Source organism: Cervus canadensis, chromosome 28 (assembly GCF_019320065.1).
Source record: "Cervus canadensis isolate Bull #8, Minnesota chromosome 28, ASM1932006v1, whole genome shotgun sequence".
In the NCBI taxonomy this organism is placed as follows: domain Eukaryota; kingdom Metazoa; phylum Chordata; class Mammalia; order Artiodactyla; family Cervidae; genus Cervus; species Cervus canadensis.
Genome location: NC_057413.1, coordinates 46,392,262 through 46,403,585, shown reverse-complemented (window position 1 = coordinate 46,403,585; position 11,324 = coordinate 46,392,262). Strand labels below are relative to the sequence as shown.

General features: G+C 44.0%; 1 protein-coding gene across 1 annotated transcript in view; it reads right to left on the bottom strand.

The window, feature by feature from the left end:
• Positions 1-216: 216 nt before the first annotated feature.
• The window catches only part of LOC122429837 (adenylate cyclase type 10-like), a 36,096-nt gene continuing 24,988 nt past the window's right edge, over positions 217-11,324 (bottom strand). The window contains exons 21-32 of the mRNA XM_043450496.1: positions 10,430-10,493; positions 8,683-8,902; positions 8,216-8,341; positions 5,965-6,137; positions 5,222-5,378; positions 3,483-3,687; positions 3,299-3,395; positions 2,712-2,830; positions 2,331-2,448; positions 1,693-1,891; positions 970-1,174; positions 217-458 (exon numbers count right to left, since the gene is read on the bottom strand). Of these exons, the coding sequence (XP_043306431.1) occupies positions 394-458; positions 970-1,174; positions 1,693-1,891; positions 2,331-2,448; positions 2,712-2,830; positions 3,299-3,395; positions 3,483-3,687; positions 5,222-5,378; positions 5,965-6,137; positions 8,216-8,341; positions 8,683-8,902; positions 10,430-10,493 (1,748 nt within the window). The 3' untranslated portion in view covers positions 217-393. The remainder of the gene's footprint in view (positions 459-969; positions 1,175-1,692; positions 1,892-2,330; positions 2,449-2,711; positions 2,831-3,298; positions 3,396-3,482; positions 3,688-5,221; positions 5,379-5,964; positions 6,138-8,215; positions 8,342-8,682; positions 8,903-10,429; positions 10,494-11,324) is intronic.

The window sequence follows — 11,324 nt, the reverse complement described above, 5'->3', positions numbered from 1 at the left end:
TAAGCAAAATGTGGCATATCCATAAAATGGAATGTTATCCAGCCACAAAAGGAAATGCTACAACATGGAAGAATTACCTGTTAATAGATCTCACCTTATATGAGATGGAGTCAGTTTAATCTCAAAGCCTCCCTGGCCTCTGGTCTAGCTATGGTTCTAGTAATAATTTCTGCCACAGTTGCATTAATGAAGAGAGTTAAAGATCTAAATTTCATGCTTTAGAAATACATGCTTTTATTTTTATGAAGATATACAGATAGTGGTGACTATAAAAGGCTAGCATATTTAATATGTATATATACAGCATCTTAAAAAGGAGACTTGGGGGCACAGCTTTGTGTTACATGTAATAAAAGAATCACGGTCCCTTCGGAGGATTTTTGTTTGACTGTTTTAACAGATACATTCTTGAATTTCTTCTTTATCCTTCTTGTTGACACCAGCCTCTCTGACAAATCCTGAAAATAGAAACATAAAGAGTAACACAAACACAAAGAATTTCCTCTGCTATTACAAATTTAACTCATGGCCTGGAAAAAGGAGATTTGCTGGGTCCTAAAGCAAGAAACTATATTCTCTCCTCTCTTTTTCTTTTTCATCTTATCATTCACCTTCATAGACATTACATTGTGATTTCTAAGGCCTTCTTTCTCCCTTAGTGACCATCCAGCTACTCCAAGGAAACAATCTATTTGTTTGCACTGGGACCAAGGGGGAATTTCCTATGCCTAAGACTTACAGATGCTGAAACAAAGGGCTGACAGAGGCTCTTCCACCCCTTACATAAAGGGGTCTCTGTTGAGGCTGAGTCTGGCACTGTGAGAGAATGACAACTACCTCTGAAGCAAGGACTAATCCTTTTATCTCCATGTCCCTTCTTATTTGGACATGACTTTAACTGCTTGTGAGTAAGAATCTGAGACTGTTCTTTATATCTGTCAGACAAACGTTCCAGGAAGGAATGTTTACTTTGTATTTCCAAGTTTTGTTCAAAGGAGTTATTTTCCTCCAGGAATTCTCCCTCTATCCAAATCCTGGTCAGGCAGGTGTCAAAAGGTCTGATGATGTTGGTCAAGGACATCTTTCCATTTCTCATTACAAAGGCTTTAAGCTCAGAGACCCACTGGTGATAGACAGGGCAGGTCACACATCGAGAGAAGAACTCCTTAAAGTACTGAAAGGAAAGGAAGGTCCATTAGCTCAGGGATTAGTACTTTCTTTCCTCCACTCCACTCCATCAGAACTTACTGCAGTTCCCACTCAGCACACTCACTCAGGGCTGGGGGAACAGGAAGGAGTTACTTATGGTCAAGGAGGCCCAGAAAGCTTGTTCTCAGATACAGAGGAACTGGAATGTTTTAGATTCAGAAGTAAAGGATGTAGGAAAATGTGTCAACCTATAGCCAAAGCCAGCGTGGTCTACTGAGGAGGGCTAAGTACTAACATTTTAATGGCACTGGGTAGTAGCTTTTGCAAATCCAGTAATGTTAAGAAACCCAGTCCTGATCTACACGCAAGAATATCTGGGAGGATACATGAGGTAGGTGGATAGAGTCTGTAGGTGGAGGGAAAAAAAAGGGTTCAAGGAGGAAAAAGAGACCGAGGCAGCAAGGAGAAGAGTAAGGGAGAGAGGCAGGTGGCAGAAAGAGTACCATGCCTTAGATGTTAGTTCAGGATAACGGAGACAGGTACCGTGAGGGTTTGGCGGCGAGTCTCTGCAAGAGTTTGCAGGAAGACATCCTCTGGCATTTTCTGTAACACTAGCACATGGCACTCTAGGAATCGGACAAAGCCATGGGAACCAAATAGTGAGGCATCGGTTCCTTTCACCAACTGGCGAGCCTTAGAGAAGTGGTACTCAAACTGATTCCACTGTGAGTCCTGGGCAAACCTGAAGGGAAAGAACCACAGCTCTCAGCTCTCTCCGCTAACTCCCACTATGGCTCCTCCACAGAACCGTCATTACTCTAAGGCTCTAAGACCTCCTTCAGTCAGATTTGTGATTCTGGTAAGGGGCCAAGGCTATTAACTCACGTGTAAGGAGGCTCAAAAGAAAACCAATGACATACAGCTTTGCCATGGATTATCTCACACGTAAATGTAACTCTAAACTGAACCGTTAATCTATGAGCCCAAACCTCTTAAGGGACAAGAAGAACCCTTCCAATAACGTGGGGGGAAATGGGAGGTGAATGGTCTTTAGAAATGGGTTGGAGATGTGGAACCATCCTGCCTTGGAGGGCAAAAGGCAATAGCTTAAATGAGTTCATGGTGTCTTCAAAATTACCCTTTCCCACAGCCCTGAATAAGACTCTGATACCCTACATTACCACATGGCCAGAGAGGAGTGGACCCCCAGCATGACATTGCTCTGAGAATTTAGAATGCAGCTGTGCTCATAGTGTTGAATGAAATGCAGACATTCCCCAAAGGGCCGACACAGCCATCCTGTGGACAGAGAAAGTAACCAGGCTAGTAGTATAAGTTGTCGACTATAAAGTGGTATACAAGGTACGTGGTCCAGGGAGGAGACACCACCTGGAAAGCAGACACCCTGAATCACAATGTGGTTCCTACACTTTAAGGAACAAGGGCCAGGAGCAGAGGCCATGCCCAAAGGACAGGTCCATGAGTGCCTGTGTTCCAAACCTAGGGCCCCACCTGAGGTCTGAATCCCTCAGGAATACAGCAGAGCCCTGCACACGATTTACCTTTTCCGTAGAGCAGCAGATCTAAGCAAGCAGAATAGAAGCAGGCCTGGCCAAGGACATCATGACTCTGGGAAATGAGCGCCCACTGACTCTCCAGCACATGGACACACAGATCAAATCTGCCGAGAGACAGAGCCACTGGGACCAGCTGGAGAATGGGGAGGGCTGTACAGGATAGGATGGGATCCTACACCTTCAAGGTGGCCTAACAGCCTCTAGACCTCTGTTCCATGATTCTATTTATATAGAGAACATCTGTGTCCGGGATCAGACCTATGTCTAAGCAAAGGAAGTGGGAAAATGACTCTGAGACAACTTCCAGGGTGAGCTATTGCAATTACTGACTTCCCTGCAGTAAAACAAATGCGGGGGGGGGGGGAGGGGAGGGGGGGAATATCTAGTGCCCAGACTCTGCCTTTCTACTCCTGACCCCTCAAACTTAAGACGATGTTTCCTGGAGGACTACTGGAGATAGTCCTGGCTGTGGAGACAGGACAGCTTCTCCCTCTCCACTCTAAACTGCTTTAGAAGGTCATACTCTCCCCTCTGAGGCAACAAATACAAAGGACAGTAAAGGATCTTAATACTTCTTCTTCAGAAATGCAGATCTGAAGAGAACTGAGAGAACCAGATTCTCCAGAGCTGGTTTCTTGAGGTGTCTGCATATCTCATGAGCTTGAAAACCTAAGGAGGTTAAAGAGCATCGTGAGGTCTAGAGGTGCGCCTGGCCTCTCTAAAAGCCCCAGGCCCACCAGCCCCAGGCCCCATTACCCAGCTTGATGGAGAAGTCGAGATGCCCAAGGCAGAGTTTGGTGTAGGCCAAGGCCTGCATGAGCTGGGCTGTGGCTAACAGCCCCTCCCTGGAGAACCAACACAGGCTGCTTTTCTGAATGGCCAGCTGCTCACGGTGTAGCCACTCGTCCTTGTCACCCACGTTCTGAGAGAACTGGGAGAGGGCCACATAGGTGGAGACAGCCTGTGGGACAACAAACACGGGGTGAACATCCAGACTGCACAGTCAGGCTGCAGCGCCATCTCACCCCTTTTCTGGGTAAGAGCCCCCACATGCCCGCCATTCACTCTATGTGGCACTCTTGGGGCCACCGCTCACCTCAACTCCAGCTATGAAAACACACTCCTTCTCACCCCTATGTTTCTGATTTGACCATTCTCACTGCTTGTTCTTTAAACAAACAACTTCCTCCATCTGCCCCTCTTCTTTTCCCCAATCCAAGACTTTCCCCTTCAAGACGCTGGCCAAACTGCACCTCTCTTGTTTTCTCTAACTGAAGCCTCTAGTTGCTCCTTAGAACTCTATAGAATTGCTGCCATCTCTGTCATCAGTTGTGTGTACAACTGACATCATCTGATGACACTCTTGAAACTCTCTTTGTTAGATTTCCAATATAAGTAGACTCTGTCACGCCTCTTAGAAGAATTTTCCAACAGCTTCTCGTCTTCTTTGGAGTAAAAGCCCAAACTCCCACAGTGGCCACAAGGCCTGCACCACCTGCCATCCCCCCTCCCTAGACTCTCTGACTCACCTCCTGGCTCTTTCTCTCCTTCTCGCTCCCCTTCAGTCACACTGGCCTCTGCACTACTCCCCAACACAGAGGGCAGGCCTTGTGCATTCACTCTGCCTTCCTCCTGCCCGCTTTTCTCCCAGGTAGCCTCTTCTCCCCCATGGCCTACTCATCTGGCCTCTCATCTCCTTCAGATAGTTGCCCAAATGCTACCTGCTCGGTGAGGCTTTCCCTACCACCTTATTAAAACTGCACCCCTAGTTCCCCTAGTCCTCTGGCCTCTGTCCTCATTGCATTATTATCACCTAACATACTATATATTTCACTTATGTTTCCCTGGAACCAAGATCCAGTGTCTGGTACAGAGTAAGTAAAAGTCGCTCAGTTGTAAGTAAAAGTTCGACTCTTTGTGACCCCACGAACTATACAGTCCATGAATTCTCTAGTCCAGAATACTGGAGTGGGTAGCCTTTCCCTTCTCCAGGGGATCTTCCCAACCCAGGGATCAAACCCACATTGCGGGCGAATTCTTTACCAACTGAGCTATCAGGGAAACCCGGTATAGAATAGGTGTTCATCAAATATCTGTTGAGCAAATGGAGATATACATATACATATATAGACACTAAAATTAGGAAGACAGATTTCCCTTTCTTCTTTTTCCCCAAGTCAGAAAATCTTATCCTTTTTTTCGGAGCACTGGCTTGAGAATCTGATGGAAGCTATGACCCCTTCCCTACTTCTGATCACTCCTTAAATACTTTTTTGTACACACAAATACACACAAATGTCAACATTCAATTCAGAGGGTACACAGATAGCCTCATACATGAAAACTGAGAACCCTGCTCAAACACACAATCAGCAATGTCCTGTTAGGTCTGGGTTACCGTGGAGCCATGCTTAACCAGGGACTTGACAGGGTCTCCCCCCCTAGTGTTTTAGGTTTCTGAGTGAGGTCCAGAGGTAAAGCAAGGGCTTGCGTACCTGGGCTTCACCAGGAAACTCCTTGACTGAGTTCTTCTGCATAAGAGTGGCCAGGCAGGCAAACCTGCGGCTGCTGGCTGTGGCCTCCAGGCTGTAGAGCTGCCGGAGCAGAGACAGACAGTGCAGCTGCTGCTGCAGGACCGCCAGCTTCTTCTTCCTGGTGTGAGGCAAAGGGGGGTGAGCACGCCCTTATTCTTCACCAGTGTCCACCATCCTTTCCCAAAAGAAATCGGAGTCTACTCATCCACAGACTTCCAGACTCAGAAAGATTCCTGGGAGCCCACTACTTCTAACCTCATATGCTTTTTAAATTCATCCCTCTTGACCAAAAAGAAGTTTTCAGAGAGGTTTTTAAAAAAGGTTCATTCTTTGAATTGTTCTTTTGGTTGAATAGATTTCCTATAAATTATTACAGCTCAATAACGAGGCAGTGTTTAATATTATGCGTATATCTGTCAGAGAAATAACATTAAATTCCATATACGTGTATGTGTACAGAGTCAGAGTACACATATATGTATCTTTATTTGAAAAAGACAGGATAATACCATACTTCAAAGACAAAAGATGTACTCATTCTGCTACACTGAATTGGCCCAGAGAGTAAGGTAAATGAATGAGAACTGTTCATATGCTTGAAAAGAGGAGTCTTAAGAGTCAAACAGGCAAAACCCCAGCCTAGGTCCAACTTTAGCTCTCTGTGACCCTAAATGGAACCCGGACAAGTTGGCAAAGCTTCTCACTTCTCACTAGGGTTGTTTCGAGGTTGACTCAGGGAACAGGAATACCAGCATTTTTCTAGAAATGTTTGGAAAATGACACCAAGCCAGGTCCAGGGAAAACTCCTTTTCAGCAGACGAAGGGCTCGCCTAGCCAGTTTTTTGGCCAGGGTGATCTGTCCCATGTTGAAACAGACCTGGAGACAGTCAAGTGAAAAACAGGAATGTAAGCGTGAGAAGAGTACTAAGGACAAGGTTCTGGATACAACACACTGGCTCTTATTCTGGAATGTGTAACTGGGGCCCGAGGTGCCAGAGGGAGCGGAGTTAGAGCAGAACCTGGCCACACTAACAAGCACCCGTAGGGCCATGAGCAAGTAAAGGAGTGAGAGAATGTAATTATGGAGAAAGCACTCTCCTTTCTCATCTCCCACATGATTGTCAGTGAGCAGTAGAGAAAGGCTGCGATTTACAAAGCGATGCTGGAGACTCAAATGGGACTGTCTTTAGCTTCAGATGCCATGGAAAGCATCTGAAATATCACCAAATTTCATCACTCTCTTCATAAACAAGTTGTACCACCACAGTGTATGAAGATAGGAGCTGAGGAACTACCCTGAGGTTATCATATACCTTCATGCTCTATGGCTAAATCCTCCAAGAAAGGGATCAAGTCTATGGTAATTTCTGAACAATCTTAGGAAGACTGCCCAATAATTCTTTCTTTAAAATGGAAAGAAGTAATTATTTAAAACTTTGCTTCCTTGGTGGCTCGGATGGTAAAGAATCTGCCTGTGGTGCAGGAGACCTGGGTTTGACCCCTGGGTCAGGAAGATCCCCTGGAGGAGGGCATGGCAACCCACGCCAGTATTCTTGCCTGGAGAATCCCATGGACAGAGGAGCCTGGCAGGCTACAGTCCTTGGGGTCACAAAGAGTCAGACACGACTGAGCAACTAACACTTTCAAAGACCTTTTGGTTGAAACACAAATAATACAACACTGTGGACTACTGTAATATTCCCTTTGGTGTTCAAAGGCTTTATCCACATTAGGTTTATTCTCCAAGCCAAAGTATCTTAAGGTTTACACTGAAATTAATTTTTACTTACTTTTAAAAAAGTTTAAACCTTGGCTCTCCAACAAAAATCCCCCATAGTTTTAGGGATTCATTATTTATAAACTGATAATCATCCAACACATTTTGCTCTGTTGGATGTAATAGCAATGAGGCTGGGAGAAGTTGCTGAGCTGTCCTGAGTTATTCATACGGAATAATTAAGTTTATTTCTATCTGTCATTTGAAAATGGAATGTCTCATGCCGTGCTTTCCCCAAAGTTTTTATTTGTCATACAAATCTTATTCCTTCAGGAAATTTGTCATAAATGATACAGAATGACCTACAGGGTACATGATTTATTTATTTTTTGGCTGCACTGCAGCCAAAGATCTTAGTTTCCTGACCAGGGACTGAACCCTCCCGCCCATTTGCTGCTGGAGTGGAAGCGAGGAATCTTAACCACTGGACCGCCAGGGAAGTCTTATTTACTGTTAAAGCAAGATGTGGAATGGAGTACAAAGAGCTCCTGTTTGTATTTAACAAAGGAAGTGGGTAGATTATATACATTTATGTATGCTGAGCCCCTCTGGCAAAATACATACAGATATATAACACTAGAGGGAGAACACAGCAGCTGAGCGGTATAGGGTTGAGGGGGGAAGAGTTTGGAAAGTATGCTTTTTTCCTTCTAGTTTTATTGAGGTATCTTTCACACATAACACTGTGTAAATTTAAGGTGTACAACGTGATGATTTCTTTAACTGAAGGACAGTGACATATAGCGTTAGTTTTAGGTGTACAGTATAATGTTTCAATATATGTATATACTGGAAAATGATCACTACAAGTTTAACATCTATCACCACATATAATTACAATATTTTTTTCTTGTGATGAGAACTTTTAAGATATACTCTCTTAGCAACTTTCAAATATACAATACAGTATTGTTAACTACAATCACAAGCTGTACATCACATTTTTAGGACTTATAACTGGAAGTTTATATCTTTTGATCATTTTCACCAACTTATCAACTATGCTGGGGGTGACAAGGGATTAGGAAGTACTCTTTCACATTCTACATGTATTTCTATGTTTTGAATTTAAATCACATTTATAATTGCTCATAAAAAGCAAAGAGACTTTAAAGGAAATAATAGGGTAATCCTTAAGGAGAAATAACCCAAAATTCAAGGTTAACCCCTGCCCTCACCTCCGACTGGAGACGACAGAAAGTGGCTTCTTCAAACTGACAGATCTTCATCTTGTGCTTTTTAAAAAATGAGAATGCGGAGGGTTGGCCCAGAAGACTGCTTGCCTTCCTCAAATAAAAGAAGGCCTCCAAACAAGAGAAGGGGAGGAGAAACTGGATTAGGATTCGGATGCTGCTAAGCGTGTGATCAGGACGACGGCTGGACCAAGGTTATGGAGAATTTGAACTGTGACAGGATTTAACTGGAAATGGGGAGCTGGACTGTGCGGGAAGGAGTCGGGGCAGCATCGGCAGCACACGCACTCTTCACTGCCACACTTCCACTTAGCGCTCTCTCCTAGACCCCTTACAGCTCCTGCCTCTCTCCCACTTTCCTCTGTTTTTTCATACTTGTTGGTAAGAAAGCCCAATCAAATCCCCCCAAGTCATAGGGCTCAGCTCAGGGGTAGAGAGCAGAGCTTGCTTACCATGTAATTATCTGACAGATCCAAGGAGGCAGCGGCAGATTCCAGCAGGTAATAAAATGCACAAGTGGTTTCTCCAATGACCAGGCAGTGCTGGGTGAGGGGCGAGAGCACGCGCTTCAGGACTTCCCTACAGTGGCAGGGCTTCGTGGTCAACATGCCTTTCTTGGGATTGGTCTGAGCCAGTTTCCTGTTCACTTTATCCAGGAACTCTTCCTCTGTTCTTTGTGGAGAGAAGATGAAGAGCTAACAGTGGCCATACAGTACCCACTTTTGCTGAGGCATTACCAGGTCCAAAGCCACTTTGTCTGGGAAGCTTTCCTTTATGATTCATTAATCCTACGTCTATCCTTCTCCTCCATTGATCCACAAGGTTTTGAAAGACAGGATTTTGTTCTTAATGGCAAAGCCCTATTAGGGAGTTTTAAAAACCTAAGGCCAAACTAAGTACCTCACAAACTTAATGGGGAAAAGACCACATCTCAAGAGTAAACTAACTGTGCTACATGAAAACATAAAAAGGATACAAAGCACTAAGTAATAATAAATTTATCTATCAGCCCATTTGAACTCCATCATGGCACATGTGAATATTATTTTATGAAATAACACCATCTTATTCTATAAAAACCCCGCCATTCAGGTAGGCAAAATTGCCTCCCTTTTACAGATGAAGAAACTGAAGCTCTGGCAGGGTCAATGACTTACATATGACCTCGCAGCTACTGATGGGAGTGCTGCGCTTAGTCGCTCGGTCATGTCCAACTCTCTGTGACCTCGTGGACTGTAGCCCCCCAGAATCCTCTGGGATTCTCCAGGCAGGAATACTAGAGTGGGTTGCCATGCCCTCCTCCAGGGGGTCTTCCCAACCCAGGGATCAAACCCAGGTGTCCCACATTGCAGGTGGCTTCTTTACCGTCTGAGCCACCAGAGAAGCCCAAGAATACTGGAATGGATAGCCTATCCCTTCTCCAGGGGATCTTCCCAATCCACGAATCGAACTGGGGTCTCCTCCAGTGCAGGCAGATTCTGAGCTACTGAGTAAAACCAAAACTAGAGTTCATATTTCTGAACTACTAGTCCAGCGCATTTTTCACAGGCACCACAAGTTCATAAGAGGTCTGATCTCTCTGAGATAGAATGACTGAAAAAGTGAGAACTGAGGACGGCTTTGGATAGTGAACATGCTGATAAGTAGAAGGATGTAGACATCACTGAGTACTTTTAAAAGGGAGAATTGTGTGAGTAAAGACACATTAGGGATGGGGGTGATTAGTGTAGAATATAGATTTTTGTTTGAAAACTGTAGGAAATCAGGTTGAATAAATGATAGGGAACTTGAGAGTTGCTGGTGAATTCAAGGTAAATTTGCAAAATTGGTAAGATACGCATTAGAAAGCCAGGAAGTACATGGTTATGAAATATAAAATCATTTTAATATCATCTGGGTTCAAAAGTTATTGAGCAGGCAAATTTATAGCTGAAAAAAATCTGTTACGTGTATAATACATTTGAGAGATACTAAATAAAGTTTTTCTTAATCACTAAGAAATAATTTCCCTATAAACAATCAAACAAAGCCTTTCTGATTCACTGTTAACTTGCATTTTGGGCTGAGTGACAGAAGTCACTATTCCTGGGTGGTCAGATGCCTTCCTTGTCTGTAGGTAAGGTGAGTGCCCTGGTTTAATGATCAGCTGTGTCTTACTTTCTGGCCCCCTCCACGTCCACTCTCAGCATCTCCACCTACCTGCAGTATTCCCTTGTGAAGGCCTCCTGACTTCTGGATGATTCTGTCTGGAACTGAAAAGTGTCTGTAGGGAGAAAAAGATGACTATCTTTAATTGCCTGTGTTTGTATTAACTGAGAACATTTAAAAATTCTTGACTACCTTTCATGAAAATTGCTTCCCCCATTATAACAATGGTAAATTTAGGTTTAAAAGTAACCTTACATGCAACGGTACTAATTCTTTCTTCCTTAAACGCAATTACTTGTGATTTAAATAGTAATTCCTTTCATTCTCAAACCTCCCAAACCAATTCCTAATTCTGTTTGCCAAAGAAATGAATAAAGAATATGTCCCTCTAGTTTGATGACTAATTCTAATAGTAGAAATCTATGAACATATCTGGATCAGATTTATGACTAGATGGGAGAGAACCACAGAAGAAGTGACCTAGTGAAGAAAAACATGAGGGCACAAGATGTCACATCCCACCAGGGTCACAATAGCCAGAAGAGATTTCCAGCTTTACCTGGTTGATCCTAAATAACCTCTATCCTCCAGATTTGCCTCTTTCTCTACAGCTGTCTTCAGATCAAAAGGCAAAAACTTGAAAATGCTGTAGAGATGTTATCTATTTGGGCTCAGGAGCACAGGTGGTAGGATTGAAAAGGAGTCTAAAGGAACCATTATAGGGAGGGTTTGTGTTAAGTAAAAGGACTGCTCGCTGATTATTTAATGACGTCATATAAGGTAAAGTAGGTCTAAGGAAACTGGAATTTGGCAGCACTACTGTGATGCACGATTCTCAGGCACCATCACATCGCAGGCTGAGAGAACAGCATGCTTTGTTCTGCATGTCTGTGCACAGAGACCCAGGGTCTGGGAAGCCTCCGTAAGAGTTCGGCTGTGCTGGAAA